Source organism: Lactuca sativa, chromosome 8 (assembly GCF_002870075.4).
Source record: "Lactuca sativa cultivar Salinas chromosome 8, Lsat_Salinas_v11, whole genome shotgun sequence".
NCBI classification, from domain to species: Eukaryota; Viridiplantae; Streptophyta; class Magnoliopsida; order Asterales; family Asteraceae; genus Lactuca; species Lactuca sativa.
The window spans coordinates 92846580-92867335 of NC_056630.2; the positions used below are offsets into that span (position 1 = coordinate 92846580).

Consider the following 20756-nt stretch of genomic DNA (forward strand, 5'->3'; position numbering starts at 1 on the left):
TCCAAAAATTCCAATCACTGAAAATTCCAAATAAAAATCACATAACAATTATCGAACTGCAAATCAAATCAAAGATATTTTTTCGTCCAGACTAAAATTTCAAATTGAAACTATAAATCAATTGAGAATTTTTTGCATGACAATGATATTTCCCTTCACTCAAACTGTAATAATTTTTGTTTGTTTAAAGACCCTAGTTATACAATAATATTTATTTATTTATTATTAATAAATAATAAACATTAAGCTACAATTTAATTAAAACATAATGATAATGGTATGAAAAAACAAAAAATGAATTGTTCGAGTGCACAAATAAAAATTTAATAACAATCTTTGGAACACTATGTAAGTGTGTAAGCCGATTGAACATATGATAGTTGTCATAATAGTTTAATACAAAATTTTATTTAAAACCCAATTGATACTAAAAAAACTTTCATATCATTTTGAACTTCTTCCCATCATTTTCTGTAAACAAATGTTATACTTATTGGCTCATCCTTATTATTTGAAACTTTTTATTTGTCTAGCAAATTAACTATTTGTCATGATAGTTGTCACAAACTCCTTCAAAGTTCAAAGTAAATGCTCTGTTGAGATTACACGTATAAAATGGAATGCTTTGTAAATTAACTAATTTTAATGGACTACTTGTTTGTAGTCTCCAGTGAACACGAATAGAGAAGTAAATTTTGCAACTCCATGATTTGAGAAGGACCTCTTTTTGTGAAACAAGATGATATGAGCCACCATTTTAATCATATACCTTAACTTAATATTGTTCGTGATAAATACTATTCATAAAATTCTATTTGAATATTGTTAAGATTTTAAAATTTGGCATATTGTCATACTGTGTATAATATTTTATTATAATTTTAGTAAAGATTTTAAGTTTTGCACAATGTAATATTCTAATAAATATTACACATTACATATTTTATTACTAGTAATATTTTATTATTAAAATTTTTAAAATTTTGCCCATCCTCTAATAAATGAATTTTTTTTTGTCACTTGACATACTCTTATTCAATTTGCCGAATGTCATTTTATGGTTATTTTGAATTATTTTTTTTTCCTGTCATTATGGTTATTTTAAATTTTTTTTTTCCACATGTCATTTTATGAGTTTATCTATTTTATTAAATATCACATAATATTTTAATGTAATAATTACAATAAATGTAGTAATAAATAGATATTAATTTCACTAATAAACTTACCTTTTAATTTCAAAATTCTCAAAATTAAAACTCATTAATTTCTTTTCTTTATTTAAATTATTTGTTTAAATTTAAAATATAAAAAACATTTCATTATATTAAATCATTATTTTTTTTATTTTCTTGTAAATTCAAAATTTTCAAATATTTTGACTTTTATATTTATTTATTTATTTAAATTAACCCATGAAATACATAGGTCTCACAACTAGTTGTAATATTACAATAGAGTATTACATTTATATTTTTGTGATCTATATTCTTTTATTCTTTTGGATAAAATAAAGTGACGGAAATAAATGATAATTATATCTTTTTCATTTATTTTCCATTTTGTTTTTATTTTTTGACCCCCCCATGTGTGTTTAGGAATTAGGACCGCATCCCTTTGAGAGAGAACACTACTTATCTTTGATACATTCTTTGATCCTAAATTCATCATTTATGTTAATTTACCTACCTAATCAACTTTAAATAAAATCAATATACTAAAAACGATTATAACGTGACTAATAGATCCTTTTATCACCATCAACAAGATTAGAGAACATACTAAAAACTGATGTTTTTGCCCCACCATGTGTCGCCCTTTTTTATTTTGTTAGAACCAGACAAATTTGCAAGTTTTGTCCAATTGGCATTGATCACACTCTCAATTTATTGCACACCAAATGCATACAACTTCACATTAACACAAAAGAAAAAACACCAAGAATCAATAAATGTGACTATTGTAAAAAGCTAAAATTGAACAAGATATTTACATTAATGTAAACATCATAATGTGAAATCTAGTAAAGAGTATATTTCGTTGAAAAACAAAAAAAAAAAAAAAAAAAGCTCTCATATTATCATATATACTATACTAAATTGAAGGAGTCATGGAGTTACCCGATTCAATGGCTAGGAAAACTGTAAGGAAGCTTTGTTACAGATATGAGATATGAGATGTTTAATTTGACTTTAAAAGATTTTATTCCAAAGAGGGAACTTGAATCTTAATCTTTTCCATTTACTTCTTTCCAACATTGGGTGTAAACCAAGTATATGTTGTGGCATGAAATCATGTCTTGTTAATATTCCAACAACCGGCAATCTCTGCAAACAGAAAACAAGACAACATTTCACATTTCTAGAATCTCAAAAAATTCAACCAAATTAGAAATTACCTCAGAAGTCTTGGGAACCACAAGCAAGTGTCTCAAACCAACACCTCTAAAAAGCGTAAGTGCCTTAGCCAACGACATAGTCTCCACAACCGTATACGGTGAAGCATTCGTAAAAGGATGCAAATCAACATACATCTCCATCTCCTCTTCACTCAACTCAATCTCCTCAATCTTATCCTGATTCCCCAACCCCTGTTTCGCAAAATCACTAGCCGAAAACCGATCAACCGCGTCCACATCCAACCTCGGACTCTCCAAAAAACATTTCTTCTTCAACAACGTGATAACATGTGACCGCAAAATCAAACCGTATAAAACCGGCGCGTCCGAATACGGCGGCTCGTCCACAACCGGGAACCCGTTATGCCCGGTCGTCCTTAACACATGTACAATATTCCCCACGAGTTCAATCCCGTTGAACACGCGAAGCGGGCCCGCTACCACGTCGCTAACCGTTAACTGTCGCATGTAGGGCTCCGCGTGAGTTTCTAAATATGGAAAGCCTTTGAAGCTCATGATTTGGTCGTATACGTTTCCGTTGAACGCGTCGGCTACCGTTTTTGAAATGAGTAAAACGAGCATGATAAGCGGGAGTAATAGTAAGTTATTTGTGAGTTCGAGAAGTATAACGCATAATGACACTGTCATTCTCATGGTCCCACCGAGGAGTGAAGCGGCGCCCAACACTGCAAACAAACCGTGGTTGAGATTCGAGGTGGACCCGATGAGTAACCCGACTAACCGACCGTAAGACGCGCCGGTTACTATAACGGGAATGAAGAGGCCGACGGGGGCCACGATCCCGTAGCTGAAGATACTGAGGAAAAAACATGTGATGAAGAAGATGAGGATTGATAAAGGGTGGAACTCGGTGTCTGTGTCTTTGCTAAAAAGGTTTTTGATAGCGTCGTCGTTTGTGTTGAAGAAGAGGCTTGCGAGCTCGTTGTAGTGGCCAGGTGGACATTGGAATTTTTTGTAGTTGCCGGAGCGGCCGATGGTGGGGCAGGGTTCGGTTGCGCCAGGTGGACATGGGTGGCAGGGCGCGATCCATGGGAGGCCGAATAAGAGACAGGAGGTTACAATGGAAACTGTGCATGCGAGGAGGATTTTGTAAATCGTGCCTTTTCTGTAAAAATGTAGTTTGAGAAATCGATAGAATTATAGCAATGTATTTTCATGTTTTTAAATTAGGGAGTGGAGCTTACTCGTTGATTAGATTGTAAAGTCGGAGAACTTTACCCAAAAGACAATTGTATAAACTTCCTGCAATGCCACCGATGACTCCAAGAAGAAGAACTGGAGGAACATCTCGTAGGTGATAGGATATGTTTGCTGAGGTGACATCATATATAATTAAACCCCCAGTGCCAAAAAGTCCACATTTTCCACTCAAGCATAAATCGGTCAAACCACGAAGCAAAATTGCAACGATTGCAGTTGCGAAAAAAGCCCTCCATAAAAGCGCACTTCTCCACCTATAATATACACAAACAAAAAAAAAAGTTCATTTTCAGTTTTCAGAGGCTATTGATTGTGATTGTGTGTGTATGATGTATGAGAAATTAATTACCAAGATGCCATTTCTTCAAGAGCGAAAAGTACACCACCAACAGGGGCACGAAAAGCAGCAGCAATTCCAGCAGCTGATCCACAAGTTACAAGATCACGTTTGTCTCTATCATTATTAAAAAATCTAAACCATCTCCATGTCAACCAATATTTCTTTGATCCACCCTGACATGTTAAAGCTGCAATGCATGCACCTGTGTGCACCATGGGCCCCGCCTTCCCAACATTAAGAGATGATGACACAGCAGCTATGCTTCCAACAATCTGTCAACATCTCTCCACATCACATTACATATATAAAAACAGAAGAAACACGTTTTGTAAACCTCAAAGTTACCTTTACTAGCAATGTTCTAAATGAGAATATGGCAGGAGCATCAACACCATTTAAGTAAGCCTTAACTTCAGGGATGCCTGATCCAGCAGTTTCTGGAGCTATAAAAGCTGTTATTGTAACAGCAAACAATGTAAGGCCTAAATTTGCAGCTGCAAATATGAGATATGCTTCTGTGTATCTGTAACAAAAGCATTAAAGATTCAGTCAAGAAAGTCAATTTCTTCTACCAATTGGAAAGTGAGATTCAAGAAAAAGTCTAACTTGTTTTCCAGCATCCTGTTGGAGGTGATTACAAATTTGATACCAGCAATGTTCTCAATGGCTAAGTTGTTGAAGAAGCCAATGAGTCCAACAAAAGTACCAACAACAAAACACAGACACCATTTCAAAGATGTGTATTGGAATATCTGGATCTTACTTCTGCTTCGCCAATCTTGCTTGAACACATCATTCTCCATGATCCTGATAAGTAATTAGCAAAATTACTTGTTAAAGTATGCATTGCTCTTAATATGTTCTGCTTGAATTGCTTAATTTGGTTGACATGATACATGTATGCTTATAGGAGTAATTATCATGTTTAAATTAATTACTGTATGTGTTTTAGAAGGTATGAGATCAAGACATAAGTTCTTCATCTCTCTAGTGAAGTAATTAGCATAGCAAGACATGAGTTCTTCATCCCTCTATTCCTATGTAAGTGTGGTTAGATTAGATCAAAGCCAAAAAGAAAACTGTTCATACAAGCACTACGCGCCACTCAAGCTTTACTAAAAGGTGTAAAGTGGTAGTATCAATTGGCAATCATTGTTAATCCGAACAAAAAGATACTCCAAAATTAAAGGTGATTCTAGAGACATGATTGTCGCAATTGAAAAGACATGATTATCAGAAACGAATCCAATCAATCAATTTATCAATTTCCAATACATGCGATCCTTAAACGTTACCGGTGTGTACAGTTATAGAGTTCAACTTCGAGAACAGCAAAAACAAGAGATAAGAAGACGTATCCCTACTTTAATCACTTTGTATGCGTTTAAAATTTTAACTTTCGATTACAATTTTGATTAACCGAGATGTTAAATCATAGTCGGTTCGAAGCAGAATCCACTAACAGTCAAGTGGAGGAAGAACTAGTTCAACTCCTTAACATCCAGATCATGAATGTCATTGGAAGTTTACTTCACTTGATTACTAAGAAAACAGACAATAATCCAGTAGAGTTGACAAGAGATAGAGAGTAAGAAAGTGAAAGCAGAGAGTTTACTCGTAGTCAAGACTTTCGATAGGGCAAGGATTGGATCCGACGATAGCAATCTGAGAGGTGTTGTTGGAGGTGGAGCGGCGGAGGTGGAGGAGCGGCGCCGTAATCGATTCTTCATCGGGTACTCCATTGCTGACGGGAGTGAAACCGTTCGCCATAGCCATAGCTCACTATACCAAGGTTACCAACTGTTGTTTGATTATCTTCACTCGATCCTAAAATAACACAAACGCTACCTTCAAGGTTTCGGTTTTTATTTTTTTTATTTGTTTTCTTCAATAACGTATAAATCCACGTTTATCTATTTTTTAAAAATTTTGTTTGTTTATACTTTATCCTCCCTGGATCCTATAGTAACAAAAACGCCACCTTTTAATAATTATTTTAATTACAATTTTAATAATATAATATAATTTAGATGACTATGGTCTATGGTTGTTTGGTTTTTAATGAAAAAGTGGTCCCAACAACGACAGTGGTCCATATTTCCACGTCGTCCACACAATTGGTGTTACATCAGCTACACACTTGTATATAGAAACCAAAGACGTGACTGATGCGTTTTCATTTTTTTATTTATTCAACCAGCTATAAGAACATTGTAGATTTACAATTATTAAAGTTTTTAAGTTTTAAAACGAATTGATTGTAATCTTTTATCTTTTTGCTGAAAGATGTTTTTAAATGTAAGCCAAACTGGTAAAGTTAGTATGATATATATAAATATATTTAAACCAAGATGATTGAGTTTTATCCAAACCGATTAAAATTGATATGATTGTACTAGTTTTGACTGTTTGGTAAAGAAGTGTTGTGGGTAGAAACCAAGACCTTTTTTGGTTTTGTTTTTACATAAATATTATGTAACAATCATGCTAAAGAATAACCATATAATATGTGGAAAACCTATTAGCGTATGTTTTACTTTGGCGTTTATCTTTATCAAAGATTATATCTATAAAGATAAAGATAGAATTTGGTAGGATAAAGATAGATTGTAATCTTTTCCTTATATTTAGTTTGAATTTATAAGAGTGGGCGTTTATTGTAGCATCACCCATTATGTATGCATTGTGTTTGGCATGTATACGGTCCGTATGTTGACATGTTGTATTCTTATGTATATATATTCAGAAAATCAATCATTGTGGAAAAATACGTTCGATCACATGATATCAGAGTTATTGACTTGATTGATTCCTTCTCATCTGGGGACTTCTTCCAATCGTATTACATTTGTCGTTCTCATCATGTCTACCATTGCAACCGATACTAACTCATTGGAAAAACCTATGTATATTGCAACTTATTTCGAAAAAACTAAAGGTAGGGTTAGCCCGGGATGCCCCAAAAAAAATTAGTAGTGTAATTTTTTCCGGAATTTTTTTTTCTTATTATGTATTACGGGATTTTTTTTTTTTATCGGGGATACCCCTTTACTTTGATCTTGGATCCGCGCTGAACATACCAATTGTAAACTCATATTGAGTTGTATGTGTGATAAGTGTACATCTCATTTTAGAAAGACTTACGAAAAAGGCATGAAGATGAACGTCTTCTTCGATTCTTGATGAACTTAATAATTACAGCTCGTTGAATAAATCATCAACATCGTTGTCTAATATATAACCAATGTCTAACCTCTTTACAAGATTTTTTCAAGTTACTTTTATTAACCAATATTCAATGATTCTAAATTTTCTAATGTGAATAATAAACAAAAAATGTATTCATATTGCTTTTATTGCTCAAAGGTTCACTTCAATTAACCAATGGTTTAATCATGCTTCAGGTAACCAATAATTTAATCATCCATGTACAAAAAATACTAAATCATGAATGATCATTGAGGTGAAATTTCATGCACGTATTGGTTGCAATGACTCATTGTCACTCTCGTCAAAATATATATTCTATTATTTTTCTCAACAAAAATTGTATTAATTCCTAAACTAAAAGCTATAACCCTAGCTTAGCTTAATTCAGAGCCTTTTCAAACTCATGTGTTTGGTAGTTCCTTTAATATGTAAATGTATTTGTATTGTTATTTAAATTCTAGAGGATATCAATAATATATTTAACAAACATAATTTTAGTTTTAACAGAGGATGAATTATATTAGTAGTACGCAACAATACTTTAAGTAAAAGATTATATTTTGTCTTCTAGTTTTTACTAATATAATGTTATAGGAAATTTTCGATTAGAGACCCCTTACGATCACATCACCGAATACACAACACCTCAGAGCCACCACTGCCACTAGGGAAATAAGGGTGTAGCAGTAGGACCATATTTATATACTCTATTAATACTCATGGTTCTTAGGAAAATGGTTTGATGAACAGTAAATATGGTTTCCGATTTTATAGACACGTTGGGTAGATCCGTTTCGCTGGGTTGGATCCATTTCATTGCGTGGGATCCGTTCCTCATTCAATTGACTCCGACCTCTTCTCTTCTCGATTGGCACGATTTGTTGCACATCCGTCATATGCTTCTCTCCTTTTGATCCTGGTTTGCTCCACTTCCCCGGTTCCAATCAGATGCCTACACCTTTTCCACCACCTTCATCATTATTAAACAAGGATAAAACTATTTTCTTTCTCCCTCTTCGTTCCCTATAATCTCTATAAAATTTTCTTCACCCTTCGCCACTCCTCTTCTACCCCCAAAATCATGTCGATACTGATTACGGTGAAACAAGCTTCTCGGTTTCATACTTACCCTGATGTTATTGGCTTGGTTTCATCAAAATTCGATCGCTCACCAAAAACTGATTCCATCAAAATTCGATCGCTCACCACAAACCGATTCTTGACCTCAAATCGAAGGTCGGGATTATGGTTTTTTGTTTTGCTAGATTATGGTTCAATCTTCATACAAAGTTTGATATTTGGTGTATGCATTAACAAAATCGTTAATTCATCTGCTCAAAATTGCAAATAGAAGCTACTGATGAAATAGAAGAGAGTCAAAGAGAGGTCTGAAGAACAACAATGGTGGGAGCACCTTGCATTCACAAAAATGGTATCAAGAAGGGAGCTTGGAGCGAAGAAGAAGATAATAAATTACGAGCTTACTTTCAATGTTATGGCCATTAGAATTGGTATGAACTTCCCAAATATGCAAGTACGATTGCTTTTTGTTCCATTCCTCTTCTTTGTATCTGTTTCAATTTCAATGAATTGTACCTCTTTTGAATTGTGTCTTTATTCTCAATGGTGGAATATATATTTCGAGGAAAATGGGGAGGAATTTCGTTGGTGGTTTCGATCTGATACTATCTTTTATGTTCCTCATTTTATCTTTTGTAAATAATGAATTTCACAAACTTTTAATTGCTTATCTAAGATTATCATTGAATTGTTGTTTAATTTCTTTTTTTAAAAACTAGGGTTAGGTAGATGTGGCCAGAGTCCCCCTGTGTTGTTGTGTAGTGATGGGAACAAAAAAAAGAGGAGATGTCGGTGGTTTTGAACACCGGAGAGAATTGTAAGGTCTCCATGCCAGGTCAATATTCCTAAAGGTATGTTTCTGGCGAAGCTTTTTTGATGTCTATGATTCTCCATTTACTTGCTGAAAAGAAATATGAAGGAGATGTCTATTAACTTTGATATCTTTGATTTCTTTTTCCAGGCATAAAATAACCCCTTAATGTTCGGGTGCAGGGGACATGATATGAAAGATGGAAAAAAACATGTAATGGTACAATTATGTTAACATATACCATTTTTTTTATGTACCTGTGTAGCTTTTGTAACGTTCAAAAATCACAAAAAAAAATTTAAACTTTTCAAAAACAACTCATTTACTCAAAAAGTGTTTACATAACCATTGTTCCAAAAACATTATTTAAAATTAGAGTCTCCCAAAATCCAACAACAAAAAACCAATGATGTGTATGGTTATCCCTTCACCTTGCTACGCTCCTCAAAATTAAGCACTAGGAAAAAAAAAACTAAAACTGTAAACCAACGCTTAGTGAGTTCCCCCTAAGTACCACCACATAAACATAACAAACAACAACGTGTATAGCTGTATACAGAGCCTTCAACATGATTGGACCGCCTCACCAGGCCTTCAGCCTATCTGGACCGCTCTCTGGGCCTTCAGCCTGACTGGACCGCCTCGGAGGCCCTTGGTCTATCCGGACCGCCCTGGGTGTCTTGGCCTTTAGTATTAGCTGGTTCACCTCAACCCAGTATACCACAACCATAACATATCGATATAAACATTATCATAATAATCAGCAAAACAGGTAGTCCTGCAGATGTACCAGTATAATCACATAACCAGTACATATATCTCTGCATAACAGTATACATCAAAACAGGGTATCTAATCCAATGGGTCGGGCTTGGTGCCTTCGACCCATAAGTACGGTGAGGGAAACTCACCTCTAAGTCCGAAAATAGTCTGAATGAGTTTCTGCTCCAACAACCAGCTCTACCCCACTCCTAATAATCAAAACATTTCCTAATCTAAATTAATATCAATTTCATACAATACCCTTGGTCAAAATCGGTGAAAATCAACAAAATCAGCCGAGTCAACTCAACCCTCATAAGCGGGGCATATTCACCGTCCGAGGAGTCGGAGCTTGAACTGCGTACGCGCAACGTACCAAATGGTACGCCCAACGTATGCAGTTGGACTTCTTCTTAATGAATTAAGAGCTTAATACATAAGTTATAGTGACCAAATTGTAGATCCAAGTCCCAAATATCATCCTTGACCATAAAGTTTCCAACTTTATGGTCTTGCATGGCCAACAAGTTCTAAATGCTAAAAACCCCCATCCTCTTAACCCATTAAGACAATCAAACACATGCATGGAAAAGGATTAAGAGCCAATACCCTATTTTTATGCTTCTAAGCGCTTCTACACATCTGAAAGGGCAGCTAGAATGGACTTGAGCATGCCATACTCCAAAAAGGTCAAGACTTGGGACAAAATACTCGTGAATCAAGGACTTAGCAAGATCTAATAAAATACAAGCCAAGTTTGCAACTTTATACCTTTTGGAGGTTGCTAGAGAGGTGAAGATCTCAGATCCAAGGCTCCTTCAAGCTTCCAAAGTGGTTCTACTTCCTTCTTTCACCTTTAAGATCACCAAAACATACACACACACAAGGGTCAAGAATGCTCAAACAAGTGGATAGGGTTTTCTAAAATTGAATGAAGGCGTTGTAGGCTGATGAAAGATGAGTTTGGAGGCCATAATGATGTTTAAATAGGGTCCAAACCCTAAAAATTAGGGTTTGAGGATTTCTCGTGTAAGCCCTGCGTACTCGGGATACGCCCAACGTACTAGACCCGTGCATGTCGCTCATTGTACACAACGTAAGCCCAATGTACTAAGCCTCTGCCTAGAATTCACAAAATGCCACTATGGGCCATTTTGCTAACTTTCTAATACACAAGGGCAAAATATTATAAGTCGTTATACTTAAGGGTTAAATTTGAAAATACCTCAACGTGGGGATGTTACAGTTCTCTGCCACTTGAGTTAAACTTCATCCTCGAAGTCTGTTGTTGAGAACAACTCCGGGTAATGCTCCCGCATCTATGACTTGGGTTCCTATGTCTATTCGGAACCCTTATGATGATGCCACTGAACCTTGACCAAGGATACCACCTTGTTGTGCAAGGCCTTTGTCTTTCGATCTAAAATCGCCACCGGTCTCTCAATGAAATTCAAGCAATCATCAACCTGAACATCATCTAAAGGAATAAGTTTTGAATCATCAGTCACATACTTCCGCAGTTGCGAAACATGGAAGGTGCTATGAATCTGACTGAGCTCCTCGGATAAATCCAACCTATAAGCTACCTTGTCGACCCTGGAAATCACCCAAAATGGCCCGATATACCGGGGAACCAATTTTCCCCTCTTCCTGAAGCGTGTTACACCCTTCCAGGGTGATACCTTCAGCAAAACCATGTCATCAACCTGAAACTCCAACTCATATCAACGCTTGTCGGCATAACTCTTCTGCCTACTCAGAGCTGTCTGCAACCTCTCTAATCTCTCGAATGAGCTCTAACTTGTGAAGGACTACCTCAGTCCTTCCCAATACTCTATGACCAATCTCTCCCCAACAGATTGGGGTACGACGCTTCCTCCCATAAAGAAGCTCGAAATGCAACGCACCAATACTAGAGTGATAGTTGTTATTATAAGAAAACTAGACTAAGGGAAGGTAGGGGTCCCATATTCCACCAAAATCTATAACACATGTCCTCAAGTGTCTTAATGGTCCCCTCATTCTGACCATTAGTTTGCGGATGATATTTAGTGCTAAGATGTAACCTCGTACCCAGTTCCTCATGGAACTTCTGCCAAAAACAAGATGTGAACCAACATCTCGATCGGATACAATGGGGACTGGAATACCATGTCGAGCAACAATCTCGCGCACATATAAATCGTCCAATTTCTCGGCCAAAGAACTCTCTCGGATGGCTAGAAAGTGGGCACTCTTGGTTAGACAGTCCACAATAACCCATACCGCATCGAATCCCTTAGCCATCCGGAGTATCTTGGTGATGAATCCATAGTGATATGTTTCCATTTCCACATGGGAACATCCAATGGTTGTAGCTTGCCATGCAGTATCTGGTGCTCGGCCTTGACCATCCGACGGGTCAAGCACCTCTCAACATACCAGACTATCTCTCTCTTCATGCACGGCCACCAATAAACGAGCCTCAAATCCTGATACATCTTGGTGGCCCCGAGGTGAGTCGAAACATGGACTTGTGTGCCTCCTCAAGCACAGTCTGCCTGACCCCACCAAAATATGGTACCCAAACCCGTCCATACCGGGTCAATAATCAAGGGATGTCAGTGGCAAACATATCATCCCCTCCCCTGAGTCTCTCATGCTTCTAATTCTCCTTCTTGAATACCTAGGTATAATCCTCCCTATTTAGATCAAGAAGTGGAGAATCAACCGATATTCCCATACACATACTCTCAATAGAAGATCTAGCCATCTAGCAGCTCAAAGCGTCAACGACCACATTCGCTTTCCCATAGTGATATAGAATCTCGTAGTCATAATACTTGGCCATGTCAATGTTGGATAAGGTGTCTAAGTCCATAACTTATTTGGTATATACTTGACCCGACCCGGCATGGTCCATTTGGGTTGCATTTCATCCGAACTATTTATGGATAATTTTATGAGAGTTATACACATATGTTTATTAATATATTATAAGTTATAATATATTAATATGAAGTCATGTTATTTAAATTAGTCTTAGTCTTAAATTAATTATGAATTAATTTAGAGATTAAAAGGAAGACTAATTAGATTGTGGGCTATTGGTTTTATATAGTGTGGGCTAACACTCATTTGTTAATGGGCTAGGCTTGTATGGAAGTCCATGGATGATCCATGGAGCTTTTAACCCATGGATCCTTGGAAAAGGAAAGGTCATGGGTTATTAGGGGTTCACCCTAATCATGTACACTATATAAGCATGCTTATGTTGCATGAAATAGCCACTAGTGACACTAGTGTGTGTGTTTGTGTGTGGTCGACTTTATATGTGTGTATACACTCTCTCAAAGTTTTCCAAGAGTTTGTGGTGATTTGTGATTCCATTTGAGGCATTCACACTATTGGTGCTTGGCCCTCAAACTCCTTAGGAATCAAACTCATCATCAAAAGGTATGTAATCTCATCTAATTCTTTTATGTTTAAAAGTACCCCATGCCATGTTAAATAGGTTATGAACCTTGGGAAATTATTATTTTGCATGTATTTAGACAAATATAGATCCAAGGTTTATTAGGGTTGCATGCACACTTAGGAAGTGTTAGATTGCTCAAATCCCAACAGTCAAGCCACTTATGTTGTCTCATATTCAGATTCAGATTATCCATAAGATATCTCAAACTCTTGTGATCTGTGTTAATAGTACACCAGACCCCATATAAATAATGCCGCCAAATCTTGAGAGCAAACACCACTGCTCCCAACTCCAAATCATGATTCGGATAAGGAGCCTCATGCGACTTCAGTTGCCGAGAAGCATAAGCAATAACCCTCCCATGTTGCATAAGCACCTCTCCCATACCGGTGATGGATGCATCATAAAATACCACAAAGTCCTCAACACCCTCAGGGAGGGCCAACACTGGTGCCTCACATAACTTTTGTCTCAGTGTCTCAAATGCAGCCTGCTGCTCAAGCCCCAAATGAAATCCATGCCCTTCCTCGTCAGAAGAGTGAGGGGTACCGCAATCTTGGAGAAGTCATAAATAAATATCCGATAATACCATGCAAATCCCAAGAAACTCCTGATCTCAGAAGGAGACTTTGGGTCCTCCCACTGCATAACCACCTCGATCTTGGCCGGATCGACCAAAATCTCATCCTGATTAATGAGGTGCCCCAATTACTATACCTCTCGTAACCAAAACCCACACTTTGAGAACTTTTCATACAGTCGTTCTTGCCTCAAAACCCCTAGAAGCTCTCGAAGGTGCTCCTAATTTTGCTCCCTAGTCTTGGAATACACCAAGATATCATCAATGAAAATGATAATCGTTTGATCGAGCATCAGCCTGCACACATGATTCATCAAATCCATAAAGGCCACAATCGCATTGGTGAACCCAACGGCATCACCTCGAACTCGTAATGACCATAACGATTCCAAAATGTGGTCTTCTGCACATCCTCCTCTCTAACCCTCATCTGATGATACCCTAACCTCGAATCGATCTTAGAGAGCCAAGATGCACCCTGCAACTGTTCAAAGATGTCATCAATCCATGGAAGGGGATAACGGTTCTTCACCGTCAACTTGTTCAACTCCTAATAATTAATGAACATCCAACGCAAACCACCATTCTTCTTGACGAACAATATTGGTGCTCCTCACGGCGAACTGCTCGGTCTGATGAACTACTTGCCTAACAGCTCCTGAAGTTGAGAGGAAAACTCATGCATCTCCGGCGGTGCTAATAGGTATGGTGCTTTGGCAATCAAAGCCGCACCTAGAACTAAGTTAATCCTAAACTCAACCTGCCTCTCGGGAGGCACACTGAGTAACGAAACATATCAGCAAACTCCTGAACAACTAGCACATATGAAACCGATGCCCGCTTACTAAACCACATATCAACCACATAAGAAAGATATCCCATACAACCATGCTAAATATATTGTCGAGCCCTAGCCGCCGAACAAAAACCTGACCTAATCCTGGTTTCCTCTCCATAGATGACCAACTCTCCCCTACGTGGTGTTCGAACTACCACTCGCTAACCCACACAGTCTATCATAACACCAAACCTACTCAACCAATCCATCTATACTATCATGCATACATCCCCCATAGGGGTAGGAATCAAATCAATCGGATAAGGTGCCCCAAAAATCTCCAAGACACAACCGGATACACTCTGGATGCAGAAAACTCATGCTTGTTGGCGATAAAAACTTGCAACGGACACTATAACTCCCCAATAGACACATCAAACCCACTAATGAATGTCTAGTATACAAAAGATTGACTCGCACCCGAGTCAAAAAGAACAAGAGCAGGCAAAGAGTTCACAAACAAGGTACCTAACAAAATAAAAAAAACATAAGCATATCATAAAATAACTCGACAAAAATATAAATAGAAACATACCAGTAATTGTTGGATTAGGTGTTTAAGCCCATAACTATAGTTGCTATATACTTAAATTGATAGTAACACAATCCTTTTGGGTTGCCTTCAAAACTAGCAACTAGACAAATGATTTTGGAAAATGTGGTTAATTTATTATTTGATAATAAATTGAAATAAATAATTTGTTAATATATTATGAGAATAATATATTAATTAGAAATAGTAATATTTAATTAATATTTAATTAGAAAGTAATTGGAATTAATTTCGGGATTAAAAGAATTAATTAAAAGTGTGGGGACTGAATTGTAATTGTTCAATAGTTGAGCAAGAGGCAATCTAGAACCATCCATAAGGTGGGACGATTTCTTGGAGCCTCACGGTTCTAGAATAATCGCTAATGGATAATCAGGAGTAGATAATTACCCGGTTTAAGATAATCTTGGATTTAGGTTTATCTAGGGTTTCCTGGCTACACTATAAATAGGGCATAACCCAATGATTTTCGGTTAAACCTTTTCTTTGAAAGACCTGGCTGAAAATTCCTTCCTCTCATCTTCTTCTCAATCATCTTCCATAGCTAATATTGGGTGTGAACCATTAGAGGTGTGACATTTGTGACACTTGCTATCAAGGCTTCAACAATAAAAGGATTTTGATTGTTATTACTATATAGTGATCAAGGTATGATTAATCTTACCCTAAGTTGTGAATTTCCAAATCATAGTAGCATGCTAGGGTTTTATGTTTTGTTGTTCAAGTTGTATGTTTAATTAGAGAAAATGTAGATCAAATTATTTAGGGTTGCATGCACACATAGGATTGTTTGTTACGCTCAAAAATCCGTTAGTGGTATCAGAGCGTAGGTTTGGTTTTCTATTGAATTGATATAGTCGTTGAACTTGAACAAGGAGGAGAGAACATAATCGTCATTATGCTCATCAAACACAGCGTGTTGTTCTTCCACCACGGCGTGTTTACTTCCGGATTCAACCCAACACGGCGTGGTGAGCTGTCGGATCCCAAATTTTGTGCCTAATCTGCTTTTATATCATAATTACTTGCTATTCTTATCCTCCAAATCCGATTTTTGTGTATCTATGATGATAAATTAAAATCCTAGAAGTTAGGAGATAAATATTTGACTTAATTAATTGTTTTTGTTGATTAATATGATTATTTTAAGTGTGTAAATAAATCTAGATATTAATTGAATCAAATAATAATTGGTATTTTGAAAAGTTTAAAATACATCCTTATGGATCTTATTATTAATTTTATTAAGTAATTAATAAATCCATAAAATGGTTTAAATTTAATTAAATTAAAAAGTTTAATTTATTAAAAGATTAATCCCTTGCAATTTTAAAATGTATTAAAATTCACCTTATACTATATGTATTATTAAAAGTTTAAAATATATTATACGTATAAGAAAATTCAATCGAACTGCTAGTACGCTTCATTCACAAAGTCATATTATAAAAGGAGTTTAAGGCAGCGACCTATAAAATGACTGTCATTGGGTATCCATTCTTACCCACACTCTATTGTTTGGTGGAGGGTCGTTAGCCAAATGGATCTGAAGGACAAATTAATCTCATTAAAAGTATAATGATATAAAGTAACTAAACTATTTTAAATCTCACCCTTATTTACTTTAGGAAAAATGTGAATTTATATGCTAATCCATGAAATTGCTTGTTACAAAAAGGTGGCCTTTGTTGATAATGAAGGGGTAGAGGTCTTTGTTGGAAGCCTCCATTTTGATTCCCTCCCCCCAACCTTGATTGTTATTCCACCTTTAGTCACCCCTTGATTGCTCACATCCCCTTTGATTTGACCCCGAGTAGCCTCCTCAGACATTTTCTTCCACGTAATCTTCTTCTTGAAATTAGGGGCACATATCGGTAGGATACCCGACTTGAGTACATATACCACAAGGACGGGGTATGGACTGCACACCTTTGTCTATTGTGAGAATCATGGCAACTTTTGTAAGTTCGAATATTTGAGCTTTGATTTGTGGAGTACTATCTTTTTTGATGCCTTAAGGTGTATCGATATACCATCCATCTTATTGAGAAGTCTGTTTTGAATCTTCAACCATATTCTTTATCAATTCCTGGATTTTTGTTGGGGTCTTATCAACAATGGATCCTGCACTTGAAGCATTAAGGATCCTTCTCTCCCATGGCAACATGCCCTCACAAAAGTATTGGAGGAGGTTGTATTCAAAGATCCTGTGCTGTGGACACCGGGTGCACAACTTCTTGAACCTTTCCCAATAGTTATGCAATGCTTCATTCTTTTTATGTTTGATGTCAGTAATTTCCCTGCGCAAAGCTGAAGCCTTCATTTATGGGAAATATTTCTCTAGGAAAAACCGTGTGATATCTGCCCATGTAGTGATTGTCCCCCGTAGAAGGTCATAGAGCCAATCTTTCGCTGAGTCTTGCATTACAAAGGGGAAATCCCTTAGCTTGATTTGATCCTATGTGATGTTGTGTGGCTGCATGCCGATACAAACAACATGAAACTATGTGAGGAACTTATATGGATCTTCGTTTTCGAGCCCTCTAAAGGTTGGGAGTAGATGGATGAGTCCGGATTTTAGTTCAAGGTTTGTGGATGTCGCATATGTGATGCAAAAAGGTTGTTGAGTAACCTCTTGCCTCACCCATTGGCGAAGGGTTTGCTCAAGTGGGTATTTATGGACCACGATTGTTATTGTTACCTCTGTTACCTCCTTGGTCTCCCATGGTAGGAATAGGAATTGAGGTTTCAGTAAGGGTAGGTTATTGGTTGTTGTAAGTGGGCGAGGAAGGCGGTGTGATATTTGTAGGTGAGGATGTTTGTGGTGAGAGTGAGAGAGTTTCTATTTCGCATGCGGATACACTTGAGAGGGGTATCTCCTCCCAAATGTTGATGGCGTGAGAGGTGGATGATGAAGAAGTCCAGGAACCCAGTTGCCTCTTACGAAGCTTGGTTTGCTTCTTTAACCTCTTTGCAATCTTCTCTATCCACGTGTCAATTGGAAATGGTATACTTGTATGAAAAGATCTAGGCATAAACAATTAGTAACACCGTGTCCCCGGCAACATCGCCAATTTGTTAGATGTGTCAAACCTAACAAATAATAGGGATACAAAATGACTCCAAATACACTGCTATAATCCACTAAACAATAGTACAAGGTAAGCAGTGTCAATCCTCAGAGACACGTGACAAAAGTCTATACCTGTTTGCATAAGGTATTAAAGTAACAAAAAAAGGGAATTTATGTGTGTATTAATTAAAGCAAATGATTTAAGAAATTAACTAACGGATTAAAGTCGATTCAGAATTTATGAGGACTCCAATTCCATGTATGACAAATTAATAATGTGATTCAAAGGTGACATGATACTTACTCAATTCTATCTAAGTTGGTACTTGAAAGTGTTAAAAAGCACTAACACTTCCCATTCACCAATTTGTCAAATTCAAAATGAACTCTTTGAAAATAACCTAACCTTTTAATTTAAATCTAAACAAGCTCTTAAATAGAAATCAAAAGGTTGTATTAAGCTTGAAGTGAATGTTCCCAACAACACTTGATACCCCTTACAAGCTCGGGAGTGCAAAAGTGTGTGAGTATGATTTAGACTTGATTCATTCAATAAAAAGCAGTTTAGTGTTTGTTACCTATGCTAATTCACAAAACAATTATGAATTTCGTGACTTAGATAACTTGATTAATCTAACCCTAATTCAAATGGCCAATAATAAATAAGAAAGAATCAAACATTCGTTTGAAACGAAAAATTAGATAGAAATTAAGAGCAAACATCAAGTCACGTGATTGAAATCACATCCAAATAAGTCAAAACATGAAATTGGAGAAACTAGGGTTCTAGCCACTCATGACTATAACAAAATCACAAGTCTAGAAAAGGAAATTAAAGTGCTACAATGCTTAAAAAAGTTGAAATTAATTGTTTCCCAAATGATTTCCTAATAAAACCTAGCAAGAACTTCTGGTAGAAATCACCCTTGGTGCCTTCCAGAGACAGAGAATGTGTCGAATGGATCAAACGAATGCATCCCTCCTTAAGTTTGATGACAGAAAATGTTGTGGTTTCATCAAATACCCAGTAGAGCATAGAGCTTAAGGATCCATCCGGGTAATCTTGAAGCATGGGAAATTGTTTGACCTGATTTGTAGCAGGCCACATCACCACCTGGAGTGGATTACCAGTTTTGGGATCAATGACATCACGATACTGCTTTATCATAGATTCAGTAGTCTTCATAGATGGGAAACCCTTCTTCACTTGATCTTCTAGAAAGTTTTTGAGATTAGTTGCTTGCTGATTATCTGTCGGGTTCGAAAAGGGAGATTGAGACAAATTTGAAAGATCCACCCTGGTCCAAAAATTAAAATCATGACAGTCTTTATAAAGCACTGTATTGCCGCTCTTTCTGCGAACAATCCACATTTTAAGGGGATCATGAAAACCCCAAGATACGATTCCTGACTGATCACCATACGTGTCTTTAAACCTTACGGCTTCGAGATCCGTAACAGTAATTGTGGATTGATTTCCTGGTGTATTCTTGTCGGAACTCCTCTTGAACAAGAGTTGTCCCTTCTCGGCGACTTTGGCTTGTTTATATCGAATAATCTCTGCAACATGTGGAGCATGCGCAGGCTCTTCTTCAAAACGATTCACCGCTCGAGAAGTCTGAGCAGTTGGCACGGAAATAGGATGATCCTGAGAGTGAAGATCGATTATATACTCATCTACGGATGTCTTATACTTATCACCAATGTCTTCTTCAAGCTTCTTCTTGAGATTAAAGTAGCTGGATGTTAGAAGATTGAAATGATCTTGGAGCTCAAAGATTTGCTTGGTTTTAATTGCCCTATCTTCTTGGAGATCCGAAACTTAATTTTCAAATTTGTATTTTCACTCAAAAGATCTTCAACTTTAATGCTGAGCTCAATGTTTTTATGATCCAGCACATTCACTCTCTTCTGAAGTTCATCAATCACGGAGTCATCTTATCTAGACTGACCTTCTCTAAAAGCAATTCCTGTGCCCTTGGAAGAAGGTGCAACAACTTGTTCTTGAGCCAGATGCAAGGCCAAACGCACAGAGGCCTCATCGAGATCTGTCCTTGGATGAGAGAATCCTGGTGGAACAGAAGAGCCACCAGCTTCAAGGAATGTGCTAGGGCCTTCACGTAAAGGTTCTGTAGCTACAATAACAGGAGTGGTAGTTGGTGTAAATTCCAAGCCTTGAGACAAGCTAGAATCCAGAGACCCAGACCTAGGATCTCTTCGTGTTCTTTTGGACAGAGGCTGCGAAGTCTGGTATGTTGAGTGATCACCCTGAAGTGGTTCAGATGTAGGTGAGACAACGTCAAGGGGAGGAATCCCTGACACTTTCACCATTGGAATTATAGAAACAACCACTTGTTCTGAAGTGATGGGAGTTGATTCGAGAGCGTCTTTTGTATCCCTACTCTCCGTTGTCGTGTGAGCAACATCACTGAG

The 20756-nt window shown here is 36.9% G+C and overlaps 1 protein-coding gene across 1 annotated transcript; it reads right to left on the reverse strand.

Moving 5' to 3' along the window:
• Positions 1–1933: 1933 nt before the first annotated feature.
• LOC111908376 (putative chloride channel-like protein CLC-g) lies at positions 1934–5837 on the reverse strand. Its single transcript, XM_023904210.3, has 7 exons — positions 5575–5837; positions 4566–4766; positions 4305–4482; positions 3969–4231; positions 3604–3873; positions 2399–3524; positions 1934–2327 (listed from the first exon to the last, which is right to left on the reverse strand). Exons 1-7 carry the CDS (start codon positions 5733–5735, stop codon positions 2193–2195), a joined length of 2334 nt encoding a protein of 777 aa, XP_023759978.1. The 5' UTR covers positions 5736–5837; the 3' UTR covers positions 1934–2192.
• Positions 5838–20756: the final 14919 nt, after the last annotated feature.

Excerpts from the sequence above, each read along its gene's own strand:
- LOC111908376 (XM_023904210.3), bottom strand. The coding sequence starts at position 5,735 with ATGGCTATGGCGAACGGTTTCACTCCCGTCAGCAATGGAGTACCCGAT. Across the intron at positions 3,874-3,968 it reads CTTGAAGAAATGGCATCTTG|GTGGAGAAGTGCGCTTTTAT; the intron begins GTAATTAATTTC and ends TGTATATTATAG. Across the intron at positions 3,525-3,603 it reads CTTTACAATCTAATCAACGA|AAAAGGCACGATTTACAAAA; the intron begins GTAAGCTCCACT and ends ACATTTTTACAG.